This window comes from Rhinoraja longicauda, chromosome 10 (genome assembly GCF_053455715.1).
Source record: "Rhinoraja longicauda isolate Sanriku21f chromosome 10, sRhiLon1.1, whole genome shotgun sequence".
Lineage (NCBI taxonomy): Eukaryota > Metazoa > Chordata > Chondrichthyes > Rajiformes > Arhynchobatidae > Rhinoraja > Rhinoraja longicauda.
Window position 1 is genome coordinate 9,246,082 of NC_135962.1, and position 14,779 is coordinate 9,260,860.

The 14,779-nt window shown below is 39.3% G+C and overlaps 1 protein-coding gene across 1 annotated transcript; it reads right to left on the reverse strand.

Annotated features, from left to right (window-relative positions):
* Positions 1–2,062: 2,062 nt before the first annotated feature.
* Positions 2,063–14,282, reverse strand: LOC144597582 (putative G-protein coupled receptor 139). Its single transcript, XM_078407076.1, has 2 exons — positions 14,156–14,282; positions 2,063–2,955 (listed from the first exon to the last, which is right to left on the reverse strand). Exons 1-2 carry the CDS (start codon positions 14,226–14,228, stop codon positions 2,063–2,065), a joined length of 966 nt encoding a protein of 321 aa, XP_078263202.1. The 5' UTR covers positions 14,229–14,282.
* Positions 14,283–14,779: the final 497 nt, after the last annotated feature.

The following is a 14,779-nucleotide window of genomic DNA, read 5'->3' on the forward strand; positions in this document are numbered from 1 at the left end:
AGAGATGGTGGGAAATGCTGTGGGCCCCTGCTATCGACAGATAATAGATCGGGTAGATGCACAGTCTCTTGCCCAGAGTAGGTGAATCGAGGACCAGAGGACATAGGTTTACAGTGAAGGGGAAAAGATTTAACAGGAATCTGAGGGGTAACTTTTTCACACAAAGGGTGGTGGGTGTAAGGAACAAGCTGCCAGATGAGGTAGTTGAGGCTGGGACTATCCCAACGTTTAAGAAACAGTTAGACAGGTACATGGATAGGACAGGTTTGGAGGGATATGGACCAAATGCAGGCAAGTGGGATTAGTGTAGCTGGGTCATGTTGGCCTGCGTGGGGAAGTTGGGCCAAAGGGCCTGTTTCCACGCTGTATCACTCTATGACTCTATGACTCTATTGGGGGACTTAATGGCGCATTTTGGAATCCTATTGACTAGAAGTAGTGCTATGGGGGCCTTTTGCTTCACTTGGTATAAAGCAGGCATCTGCAGCATGCTCCATTGTTCTCCAAAAAGTCATCGAAGGGCTGGGATCGCGACCGGTGCCTCGGACAGGGCACAGGGAGAGGGAGGTGTGCTGCTGTAGACAGGATCCTGCACATACCGAGATAAGTAGATGTTTACTCCCTATTGCCAATAAATGATGTTAAATGGGAGGCCTCCCTGACAGACTGGGTTGCGACCGACTCCTTGGAAGGGTGAATAGAGAGAGAGAATTGTGCTGCTGTAGAAAGGGCCTCACACATACCTAGAGAAGTGGAAGTTTACTCTCTATTGCCAATAAACTTGATTTATACTGTAACTGGAGTGTGAGCCTTTTTCTGTTCTATCAGTCAGATCCTTGAACCTGTTCCCTTGCAACAGGAGCCAGTGACTTCAGCATTATCCCACTAAGTCAAGTCAAGTTGAGTTGAGTTTATTTTATTTTGCACAGTATAGTAAGGTACAGATAAATTGAAAATCTTGCATGCTGCAGCATCATGGGCACATGGACTCAAATAACACACAGAATCTTATAATTAAATAAATTCCTCGAGGCTGTGGAAAGAAAAAGACTGTGCATGAAACAAGACATTGGTACAAAACCAAATAGAAATCAATCCCATGGGCATGTGATGGACCGCATTACATCTACAATTTTGTTTGTGGTCTTACGAAGAGCTGTTTCCAACCAAGCTGTGATGCAACGGGATAGTATGCTATCTATGGTGCATCTGTATAACTTGATGAGAGTTGTTGGAGAGATGCCGAATTTCCACAGTCTCTCAAGGAAGTGAAAGACTAGCTTCAATGTGCTTGGTGCAAAACAGATTGTTGGTGATATATACGCCAAGGAACTTGAAGCTCTTGACCATTTCCAATTCAGAAACTTTGATGCTGACTGGGGTGTATACACCTCGCTTCCTACAGACAACAACTAGCTCCTTCATATTTCTGATATTGAGGGAGAGGTTGTTGACTTCTCTGGATGTAACTACGTTCTCTTTCACCTTCCTGTCTCTCTCGTCATTGTTCGAGTTCTGGCCCACCACAGCGCTGTCATTTGCAGAAATTGGACCCACACTCATGAGTATATAGGAAGTATAGTTAGGGGCTGTGAACACATCCTTCTGGGGTACCAGAGTTGAAACTTATTGTGAGGATATTTGGTCCCCTGGCCTCACAGTGCAACTTGGTTCAAGGACTCGATGGCTGTAGGAAAGTAGCAGTTCCTGAACATGGTGGTGAGGGATTTTATACCTCCTGCCCGATGGAAGCCTCAAGGAGAGAGCGTGGCCGGGATGGTGGGGATCTTTGATGGTAGGCGCAGCCATCTTGTAGAGACGTAGATCACGTAGACGCTTAGGATGGTGGGGACGGCTGTACCCGTGATTGACCAGGCTAAGTCCACACTCTCTGCAGCTTCCTGTATTCCTGTAAGAAGGAATTACCATACCAGGCCATGATGCACCCAGTAAAGTTACACATGGGGCACTATTTGCATACCCAATGCATTCACAGATTCAGAGAGAGAGGGAGTAGGATGGCTGAGAGGAGGGCACTGGGAAGGTGGATATGAAGGTGGCTTCACTGAAACCATGCAACAACTGCAGTGAATGGGTACATCAGGGCGTCCCTTAGCTCCTCTCTGAACTTAGTCTGGGTCACCACGTAAATACAGGTGTTGGTGCAGGAGCTCAGAAGCTGCAGCATGTAGCCAGTTTGTTCAGCGATGTAGCCCGGGCCCGTGAGATCATGTTTGTTGGTGATTCGGTAATAAAGGGCATGCAGCACTCTTGTCATCCACAAAACTATAAAGCTGCCTGATATGGTGAAGAGCAAGATGATGGATTTCCTTCGCTTCTCCATCTCTGGGTCGTTGCGATCCTCACAATTACCGCTTTTCTGGAGCCTCCTGCGGATTTTACCCTTCACCAGAATGAATCTGACAGTCAGAACGTTGAGCGGCAGAATCAGAAGGAATGGGAAGCAAGGAGTTAAAGTAATGCAGAACAAGTCAAAAGCTACCCATGCAGTTTTAGTGTAAAAACTCAGTGATATGGTGCTCCCCCAGGGTACATCATCAACAATATACTCAGGCTCATATATAAAGTACAGAGGGATGTTCTTCAGACTGAGCACCACGCTCACTGCTATTAGAACCACTGTGGCAGTTTCTGTGGTACAATATTTGGTTCTCAGCTTCTGACAACAGATGGCAACAAATCGGTCGAAGGTGAAAGTGACGGTGAACCAGACAGAGACATCGGTTGCTGCAGAGAGCAGGACGAGCAGGAGGGACTTTGCAGGAGTGGTGTCCAGGTATGTTCCCGGGAAATGAAAAGGAATGATCGTGTACAGTATCACATCGGTGAAAATCACCATCAGATCCGCCGTTGCCATGGCCACCAGGTAGAGAGTGATGCACCTGGAGAGTCCGCACTTTCCTCTCGACAGGATCACAATGGCCATCAAGTTGACTACAATAGTTAGAAATGGGGGAAATTATTTTCAGAAAACATCTTCGAGAGGAAGAAATATACAAATGGACATCCCTGAGGGAAAGACAGGAAACATGGTTTGGGAACCCAAGCATGTAACTCAGTTTAGAGATAGAGCATGGAAAGGTCCACTGAGTCCATGCCGATCATTGACCACTTGTTCGCACAAGCTCTGTTATCCCACATTTGCATCCACTTCCAATACACAAGGGACAATTTACAGAGGCCAATTAACCTACAAATCGCCAAGCCTTTGGGATGTGGGAAGAAAGCGATGCACCTGGAGGAAACCAACGCAGTCACAGGGAGAACATGCAAATTCTGCGCAGGCAGCACCTGAGGTTAGGATCGAAGCCGGGACCCCGGTGCTGTGAGGCAACAGTTCCACCAGGTGCGCCACTGTGCCATCCATGATGTAGGAGTCTCACATTGTGATATTATTCTAAAAAAGATACGAGGTATCAGAGAGAATAGTTCAAAGCCCCACTGAAATTACATTTATAATTTGGTGAATGTATGAATCCATGACTGAAAGAAATCTGAAATAATGCAATGTTCCGAAGTCTGATGTTCATTAAAAAAAACAAGTAGTTTTATTTGTAAAATGTATTCAATTTAATTCTCTTAAACAAATTTTTGGAGGCAAGCAGGGAGCAATCTATTTTTGAAATTATCCTGTGTAATATGACAGGGTTAGTAATTATTGTTACAGTCAGGGAACAGGGTGAGAAGCAGAAACATAACAGGTACTAAAAGAATGAGGTTAAGAGTGGCATAATTAAATTAAATACAAAACTTAGAGTCTTAAACAAAGAAAGTCTATTAGAACAGAGCGGCAAGATTGTTCAGGTAAATTGTTAAACGGGATTAAAGCAAATAATGATGGATATTTAATGGCAAACATTTTACATAATTCTTAATGAATATCAATTTAACTGACAAAATAAAAATTCACTTAAAATTATACATTGCTGACTAGAGTATTTCAGGACAGTTGATTGGCAAAACTTGTGAAGAGGATTACAAGTCTCAGGGAAGAATCTGTTAGTGGAGAGTAAATTAACAAGATAAGAAGTGTTTAAGAACTGTTATAAGATTGAACAAAGAAGAGTTGCAAAGTTCCACGGATCCCTTGCAAGTGAGAGGGAGAAATTATAATTGGGATATGGTAGTGCCATTAAAACAAATACAATCTTTACATTATGGCTATGCAAAGCCTTTATGGAAGGGGATTCATTGTTGAGGATGTAACCAATGAAATAGGTAAGGAAGGATCAGTAGATGCTGTATGTCTGAGTTACAAAATGTATAATTGAAGTCCCATACAAAACATTGCTGCACTAAATAGGGCTCATAGGGCAGGGAAATGATGTCTGTATTGTTATAGAACAACATGAAAAATATAATAAAAATAGAGAGGCTGGACATATTGTTATTTTCAGGTTAAAAGCTGTTGCTAACGAGGATTACTGCTTTGCCTCAGATGTTGACAATCTACATTATTTTTAAGTGTGGAGGAACTATTACATCCTGTGGTTCAGAGACACTTGGCAATCATTTGTTAGAGAAGCAAAGAAGTTAACATGTAAATTGAGAAAGCAATTAATAAGGCAAGTTGCACATCACCCTTTATTGCAAGGGATGGGAAAACCACACTGAGGGAAGTCTGGCTGTAACAGTGTAATAATATAGTGAGGCCACATTCAAGAGTACTATATGGAGGTGTGACCTTGGTCTTGAAGATGTGTACACTTGCAGAGATACAAATAAGGCTCATTATACCTGGGTTGAAGGGATGTCCTTTGAAGAAACATTAAGAAAGGCAGACTAATAGTATCCAGAGATTGTAAAACAGGAGGTTATCTTATTGTAACATACGACGAGGCTTGGAATTCTCCAGTTCAGATGCCTGTGCATGTTCAGTTATTGATTATATTTGTTCTAATTTATAGATCTTTGGATTTCAATAGATCCACCATGAGACAGTGGGGTTGGGGAGGAAGGCAGTTCATTGAGCATTGCCAGGATCCGATTAAAGGATAATGGTATAACCCTGTTCCTACTCCTCATTTTCTTATCATTGATTGACTTACAGAAACCCCAAACCAATTACAGTCCTAGCAAGCAAGGTTACTTTGGATTACAAATATGGAAGAGGTGGCGTTTAATCATATGGAGATTGATGCACCCATTAATTAGATGTTGGATGATCTGTACCTGAACCTAATTTACCTGACTTGGTTCTGCAACCAGCAATGTTCTTGGCGAATATAAATCCCTCTTTTTGAATCTTGACAGGATTAAGCCAAATAATTTTATGGATAAAAATCTATCTTTTTATTATCAGGTTACAAAAGGCATTGTTCTTTCTTTTGACCTCAGTTTCTGGTGCTCTCTACATAGAACCTCCTGCATGTGCTTTCCCACTTTGTTAGTCCCAAGGAGGATCAATGTGACTAATCTGTAATTTTCAATATCTTCAAAACCTATTTGACAAAAAACACAAGGAAAGTAACAGACCACAACATACTATATTTCTTAATTGTGCCCAACTATCTTCCAATCACCCCCCCCCCCCCCTCACCTGTATCCATTTATCACTTCCCAGCATTTGTCCTGCCACCACCTCTTTTCCAATCCCCCCCCCCAATTACAATCGGTCTGAAGATCCCTGGCCTGAAACACTTATCCATGTTTTCTTGAGATGGTGCCTTACCTGCTGAGTTACTCCAGCACTGTGCTTGATTCAAGATTTCAGCATCTGTAGTTCCTTGTGTCACTCTAATACAAGGGACTTTTGATCCTTTGATCCTCCTTGTAAAGGAAGCTACCTCTACCCTAATTAATCAAAAACACTATGATCATCACATTATCCATTCTCTCCTCTATTTAACATTGGACATTCTTTAGGTGCCAACTGCTTGTCTGTCCAACAGTCTGAATCCTTACAGGTATCAAGACGACTGCATATTTTGAAAGCAATAAATTATTAGGTATCTTTAAGGCCTCCCTTGCACAGGTTCCGTTCCCCCAGTGCTGGAATAACTCAGCAGGTTAAACAGTAACTCTGGAGGTTAGGAACAGGTATTTCAGGTGGAGACCCTTCATATCACTTGTAATATTTGTATTCTGATTCGGCACCAGACACACCTCTCGACGTGTGATTGAGGAACATGAGGCAGATACTGTCACCCTACCTCTGTGTCCAGATGCCTCCAGCCCAGTTTAACTGCAGCTAGTGAACATTGAGGCTGCCATATCTGCTGTGGATGTGTTCACTCTCAGCATGTCGGCAGTCTCAGTGTCCGCATTCTGACACATGTATGAGTCTAGATGTCTGACACTCTCTGTCATGTCTTAGTCGGCATTATTTATGACCAGCAAGACCAGGTAACAAGGAAAAAAATCGAAGGTAGGCCCACAGCTCTGATGGACTAGATTTGGTGACCCCTCGGCAGGCGGTGAGTCTGGGGAGGGCTCCGGTACGAAGCTGGAGTCTACTACTAAAAGCAAGCGCTCTTTGACTCGGGTCAAAATATGAGGGAGTCGCCGTGAGTTACCAAAAAGGCCCACTGTTTGCCGAGAAGCTGCTGATGTTGTGTCTGGAGTTTCGGACTCGAGTGACGATGAGGTAACGGGAGACTCCACTAGCAGTGGAAGTGGAAATGAGGAAGAAGAAGAAAAGCAAGAAGATACAGAGACTAATATGAAAACGATGCTTCAAGAAATTATTAACAGGCTCAAGAAAATTGAAGGAGATAACAAATTAATGAGGAGAGATAACAAGAAATTTCGTAAGACTGAAAAAAATGGAGGAGAAATATCAAACAGTGACAAATAAAGTGGATAATATGCAAATGGAAAATGAAATGTTAAAATCTAGAGTGGAAAAAAATGAAGACAGTATTACTGCAGCAGCAATTGAAAGCAAAAAGACGGCGGAGAAGTTGGATGCCTTGGAAAACTATAGCAGGAGAAATAATGTTAAAATTGTTGGTTTGCCAGAGGGAGTGGAGGGGGAAGACCCAATTAACTTTTTTCAAGATTGGATAGTGACCACTCTGGGAATAGATAAACAAGGTCCGATGGAAATAGAAAGAGCAGATAGGGCTCTGAGACCGAAACCCTCGGCTAATCAAAAGCCAAGATCTGTGTTGATTAAATTTTTAAGATACCAAGATCGAGAATTGGTTTTCAAAACAGTCGGGAATAATATAAGAGAGGGAAAACCAATAGAACATGAAGGCACTAAAATAATCTTTTACCCAGACATCAGTAATGCCTTGTTGAGCAGAAAAAAAGAATTTAATAAGGCAAAAAATATTCTATGGAAGAAAGACTATAGGTTTATTTTACTGCATCCGGCTACTTTGAAGATTATGATCAACACTGGAGAAAATAAATTTTTTAAAGACTTTGTCAAAGCAGAAGAGTATGCGGAAGAATTGCCATCGAGAAATGCTTAAGAAGATTCATGAATGATTGATTATTAATAATATCTGTATACTATAGAGGGGATTAACTGTATTATGGATTGTTAATTTTTAGAAGTACTTGATATATCGGGGGGGTTGGAGAATGTGGATGCTCCACCATAATCATGGGCACAAGTGTGGTGCGGACCACACCTCGTATAATAGAGGGGGGTAATGTTGCTAATCTATTTATTAACAACATTAGAGGGAGGGTCTATTTCTCTATCTTTCTTAATTCTTTTCTGTTTTTATACCTGGACTATGGAGGGGAGCACACTGAAATACGGCACAATGTAAATACCGGAAGAGGTATCAAGGTAAGGAAAAAGGGGAAAAAAAAGGAAAAGGGAAAAAAAAAAAAAGGAATGAATGGATAACACATTAAATTTTTTAAGCTATAATGTGAATGGGTTAAATGGACCGATAAAAAGGAAGAGAATTTTAACACAGATGAAAAAATTGGAAGTAGATATAGCTTTCTTGCAAGAAACACATCTAATGGAAAAAGAGCATCAAAAGTTAAAGAGAGATTGGGTAGGAAGTATGGTCGCATCTTCTTTTAACTCAAAAGCAAGAGGGGTTGCTATCCTATTTAAGAAAACGCTACCAATTAAGATACAAAATATTGTAAGTGACCCAGTAGGTAGATTTGTAATGGTACATTGTCAAATTTTCTCAGAATTGTGGACCTTAATGAATATATATGCACCAAATATAGATGATGAGAAGTTTGTGCAGGGTACCTTTTTAAATCTGGCGGAAGCACATGAAAATATATTGATAGGGGGAGATTTCAATTTTTGTTTAGATCCAGTAATGGATAGATCATCAAGGACAACGACAAGGACAAGAGCAGCGAAGACAACCTTGAATTTAATGGAAAATTTAAATTTAATAGATGTTTGGAGGAAAAGCCATCCCAGGGAAAGAGACTACTCCTTTTATTCCAATAAACATGATACATATTCTAGAATAGATCTATTTTTGATTTCAGCTCAATTAAGGGGTAGAATAATACAAATAGATTACAAGGCTAGATTGTTATCGGATCACTCACCATTATTAATGAAAATTACGATGCCAGATAAAGAACAGTCAGTCTATAGATGGAGACTCAACTCTTTACTATTGAAAAGGCAAGACTTTTGTGATTTTATTCGAGGACAAATTGAATTATTTTTGGAAACAAATTTAAATTCAGTTGATGATAAATTTATTGTATGGGATGCAATGAAGACTTATTTGAGAGGCCAAATTATAAGCTACTCATCTAAGATAAAGAAAGACTATAGGAAGGAATCTGAAAGATTAGAAAAAGAAATCACTGTATTAGAAAAAGACTTACAGAAAACTTCTTCAGATACGAAAAAAACACAACTTGCAAATAAAAAATTTCAATACAATACTTTACATACTTACAGAACAGAAAAATTAATATTACGAACTAACCAAAGATATTATGAATTAGGAGAAAGAGCGCACAAGGTATTGGCATGGCAACTGAAAGAAGAACAAATATCAAGAACAATAAATTCAATTAGAACAGATCAAAACATTATTACTTATAAACCTAGAGAAATCAATGAGGTATTTAAGCAATTCTACACTAATCTGTACCATTCTGAATCTGAAAAGGATGAAATTAAGATAAATAATTTTTTATCCAAGATACAATTACCAACAATCTCTAATGAGGAGCAGATGGGACTAAATGCCTCCTTTACTTTGAGAAAGGTGGAGGAAGTATTATATTCTTTACCAAGTAATAAATCTCCAGGGGAAGATGGTTTCCCGCCTGAGTTCTATAAAACATTTAAAGATTTGTTGTTACCACTATTTATGGAAGTGATACATCAAGCGGAAAAAACTTCTACATTACCAGAATCCTTCTCACTGGCAATTATAATCGTAATTCAAAAAAAAGGGAAAGACCCTTTAAATGCATCTTCTTATAGACCAATATCATTGTTGAATGCAGATTATAAAATAGTTGCTAAACTTTTGGCAAGGAGATTGGCAGAATATTTACCGAAGCTGGTTAAAGAGGACCAAACTGGATTTGTCCAAAAAAGGAAAATAGCTGATAATGTAGCAACATTTATAAGTATTTTACATTTAGCACAGAAAAGAAAGGAATTGAGCGTAGCAGTTGCTTTAGATGCTGAAAAGGCGTTTGACAGGTTAGAATGGGATTTTTTATTTAAAGTATTAGAGAAGTACGGATTAGGAAATGGTTTCATTAACTGGGTAAAAGCTCTTTATAAACAACCTAAAGCCAAAGTGGTGACAAATGGCCAATTTTCTCAATCATTTAATTTGGAAAGATCTAGTAGACAGGGATGTCCCTTGTCACCGGCTTTATTTGTATTGGCCATTGAACCTCTGGCAGAGCTAATAAGATCAGATTTAGACATTGAAGGATTTAAAGTGAATCAGGAAAATCACAAAATTACTTTATTTGCAGATGATGTTATAATTTGTCTTACTAGACCATTGGAATCCTTAAGAAAATTATATTTCAGACTGGAAGAATATGGGAAAGTATCAGGATATAAAATTAATAAAGATAAAACTGAAATAATGCCTCTTTCTGAAGGTAATTATGATCAATGTAAAAGAGAAAGTCAGTTTAAATGGCAAAAAGAAGGCATGAAGTACTTAGGGGTTAAAGTAGATAATAAGTTAAATAATCTGTATAAACTAAATTATAAACCACTAATTAAAAAAATTGAGGAGGACTTGAAGAAATGGATGAATCTTCCAATTACATTGCTAGGGAGAGTGAACTGTATTAAGATGAATATTTTTCAGAGGTTACAGTATTTATTTCAAACACTGCCTATACCTTTACCAAATAATTTTTTTCAAGAATTGAATAAAATTGTGAGAAATTTTCTTTGGAAAGGTAAAATGCCAAGGGTGTCTATGGAAAAATTAACATGGAAATTTGAATTAGGTGGACTGCAATTACCAAATTTTAAAAATTACTATCTGGCAGCACAAATGAGTTTTATTTCATCCTTTTATCAAGAGGGTGGAAAAACAGCATGGGTTAAAATTGAAATGGATAAAATAAAAGAACTATGCCCAGAAGAATTTATCTATAAATGGGAAGCGAAGCTATTAGTTAAGGATCAAGAGTCACCTTTGCTAAAACATTTAATTAATATATTGTTGAAAACAGTTAAAGCTAATGTTAAAAGATTTTTTCTAACAGCTAAAACTCCATTAGTAAAAAATAGATTACTGCCGTTTGCTTGGAATAATCAAATATTACAAGTCTGGGAACAGAAGGGTATTAAACATATGGGAGATTGCTACGAAGGAAATAATTTTTTGACATTTTCTCAATTGAGAAACAAATATCAAATTCCAGGGAATAGTATTTTTTTCTATTATCAATTACAATCTTATTTAAGGGAAAAGTTAGGTAATTCAATGTTTTTATTTCAAATTAAAGGAATTGAATCCCTGATTCAGGGCAAGGGAACTAAAAAAATTATATCTTCAATGTATAAATTGTTACAAAAATCTAGTCCAAAGACAGGAATTCAAAAATCAAGACAAAGATGGGAAACAGATCTGAATATTAGCATTGATGAACCAAGTTGGGAAAGATTGTGTTTAGAAAGTATGAAAAATACTATTAATGTGAGATATAGTTTAGTACAATACAATTTTTTACATCAACTATATTTAACTCCGAAAAAATTAAACAATTTAAATCCAAATTTACCAGAAATTTGTTTTAGATGCAACCAGGATGTGGGTACTTTTTAACACTCCACATGGGCATGTCCTAAGGTAACTCCTTTTTGGAAAGACCTAAAAAACTTTTTGGAACAATTGATGAATAAGACCATACCATTGGTTTCAAGGTTGTTTTTATTGGGAGATACTAAAGGAATATTACCAAGATTAATTTTAGATAAATATCAGGAAAGATTTCTCAAAATAGCAATAGCAATAGCAAAAAAATGTGTGGCGGTCACTTGGAAAGATCACAATGAAATAAGAATTGCAAGATGGTATGCAGAAATGCGTAGTTGTATCCCATTAGAAAAAGCTACTTATAATCTGAGAGATAAATATGATTTTTTTTTGAAACTTTGGAACCCATTAACTTTAAAACTAGGATTAAGAATTGGAAATATTTAATTTCAGGATTGTTTTGATACCCCTAAAAAGAATTTAATAAGAAATTAGCCGGAAGTGTTTCCTTCTTGTCTCCAGGTTCCCTTCTTTCTTCTTTCTTTCTTTCTTTCTTTCCTTTTTTAAAATTTTTATTTCTTTATCTTTCTTTTTCTCCTTTTTCCTCTTTTTTCTAACTGGGGGGTGGGGGGAGGGGGGTTGTGGGTGGGGAGATAATACAGAACAATACAGGTATAATCGAATTTAAATGTATAATCGAATTTATAATGTAGGTACCATCGCGTACTATGAGTTCATACATGTATTTGTTTTGTTAAAATTTAAATAAAATTAAAAATTTTAAAAAATGGGCTTCATGGGAAAAGACTCCTCTGTGTAGAATTGCCCCACCTCGATGGTCCGGGTGGCATGTTTCAACACATTTTCTGCAAATCTCCAGCACTCCCTCGCTTTCATCTTGTCCATCCCTGACTCTTCCCCTCACATACTTGACTTCCCAGCTCCATCTCAGGGGTTGTGTTAATGGCCAATATCCATTAAGTATCCCATAGCTACTTAACTACAGTTCCAACCCTGCTTCCATTTTCTTAGCTTATTTTGGTTTAGAGATACAGCACGGAAACAGATCCTTCAGCCCACCAAGTCCGTGACGACCAGTGATCCCCGCACACCAGCACTACCCTACACACACTAGGGACAATTTTACATTTACACCAAGCCAATTAACCTACAAACCTGTACGTCTTTGGAGTGTGGGAGGAAACCGAAGGTCTCGGAGAAAACCCCCCGCAGGTCACAGGGAGAACGTACAAATTCCGTACAGACAGCACCCATAGTGAGGATCGAACCCGGGTCTCTGGCGTTGTAAGGCGGTTGCTCTACCGCTGCACCACCGTGCAGCCCCGTAGTTTCTCTGCATCTCCTTTGCATCTGTTCTAGTCTTGACATCTCCCATAACAGAGCTTTGAAGACATTTTCCCATATCCCCAACTATTGTTTTCCCTATGTCAGAGTCAACAGCTCTCACTACTTCTGGTACAAACTGTGCATTGCTACGCTCACTCCCCTACCACCGAGACCAAGAATAAGGGACTTCTCGCCTTCACTCTCCTCACTAGCTTCCACATGCAATGATCACTGACCGCGATTTCCACCTTTTTAAAGTGATGCCTCCACCAACCTATCTTCACTCCCCTTCCTTTTTCAACGTTGCAAAAGCTCACTCTGAACTCACAGTCATTGATTCCTTACACTGCTTTAATAAAGTTAGACATAGGACCAGGAATGTAACAGGTTTCACGAGCCAATATCCAATTCAACAATTTCAGTTTTTCTGTATTTCCTATTTCAAGCAGTTTCCCTCTCTCCTCTAATGGTCATCTTAGACCTAACACATCTCCTTCCATTGACAACTCTCTCACCCACATGTATTATTTTTCCTGACATTAGATTTACCATGAGATTCAACCCTTCTGTCGTCCACTCATGCACTCCTGGTCTCCATCTAATACACACCTCTCATGAAGCAAAAGCACAAAGTGGTGGAAACATTCAGTTGGTCAGGCAGCATCAGTGGAAAGAAAAGCAGAGTTTGTGTTTCATGTCAATTATAGTTTAATTCTCCATCCCAATCTGACCTCTCTGCTCTGATTCCTTGCACTCTTCCAAACTAAGCTCAGGGAACCCTTCCTCTTTTTCTCTGCCCTTTTCACCTTCCTCCATAATTTAAACATGTTTATTTCTTATTGCCCTCCAATCTGATGGAAGCTGACTGACGTGTATCTCTGCCTCTTTCTACGCAGATGCTGAGTATCACCAGCACTTTCTGGACTTGTTTCATATGGACGCCTGGACGGGCTGTGGGGCAGGAACGGGGGAGGTCATGGAGGGATTACTCACCAGCGGTGAGAATTTAGGATGTAGGTGAGAGCCACTGAGTTGGCAAGTGTAGGATTGGTGGGTGGAACGCAGGAAGCAGAATTTTTGGTGGCCTTGCTTATGGAAGGTAGGAGAAGGGATGCATTAGGACAGGCAAGTCTATAGGGAACAAACAGGAGGAAGAAGGTGATTCAACAGCAGTTTGGGGTGGACGAGGGATGGAATACAGCAAGGTCAACCCCGCTGGAAACCAAGGGTTGTTGGGCAGGGATGGGTATTTGGCTTTTAGTACTGCGTGCAACAGCACGGTTGCTTGCTTGTTACCTTATGATCAGGCAGTTGCAGACCAGGGGGGCAGAGTCAGTGGTTGAGGAACGGATTTTGTGGCAGAGATTGTCACGGTGTGATCTGTCCTCTGTACAATGCATCTGCAGCTCCGGGCTCATCAGAACAAGCATTTGGACAAACCCTAGCAAACAACAAAAGCTTTTCACTGAACCTCGGTACATGTGACAATAAACTAAACTATCTAACTAAACTAAGGAAGCACAAGGGCAGAGATGCTATATAACGCAGCGACAGGTGAGTCCATCAGTTACAAGATGACTGTCCAAGATTTTAAGATGCAATTACCAAACGAACATAAAGAGAATGATTACATTGGGTTGGCTTACCAGGAATTCCCACAGCTGCAAGAACAGGGTAGTAAATGTCTTCTATCTGATGCAGTATTGTTGCCTCCCGCATTTTTGGTGGGAGGTGATGTCTTTTACTGGTGACGGAGGGAAGTGCTCTACCAGATTATAAGATGTATAGAGAGGTGCAGTGCATTTATTCAGGAGTGAAAACTCCCTGGAGATCACACAGTTGCATCATTATTAATATGAATTAAGGGTCGTTGACTAAAGCAGTGGACCAATAATAATACAACTCACCTTGGAATGAGCTGCAATTAGCTGGAGTTTACGCTGTCTCCAGGCAAGGTGTTCCATGGAGAGTGTAATGAACTGTGAGAGGAATATCAATGATATTTCAAATAAAGGCAATTTCATTCCAATCTTGATTTTTTTTTTTGTCTTACAAGCTTTTAAAAAATATATTTCAATGCCAACAATAAATACTAAGATAATTTTTGGACTAAGTTGCCCAATATATTCAATATAACATGAATTATTTTCTCAACTATAAATGCAGAAAGCAGAGATTTATTGCAAAGACAGCTTTTGCAATTGGACCATGGTAGTGCCTGTCTCTTTGGCAGATTTGTTTTGTGAGGATTGTGATAGGAGTTTGAAGGT

Excerpts from the sequence above, each read along its gene's own strand:
- LOC144597582 (XM_078407076.1), bottom strand. The coding sequence starts at position 14,228 with ATGCGGGAGGCAACAATACTGCATCAGATAGAAGACATTTACTACCCT. Across the intron at positions 2,956-14,155 it reads TGCAGCTGTGGGAATTCCTG|TCAACTTGATGGCCATTGTG; the intron begins GTAAGCCAACCC and ends TAACTATTGTAG.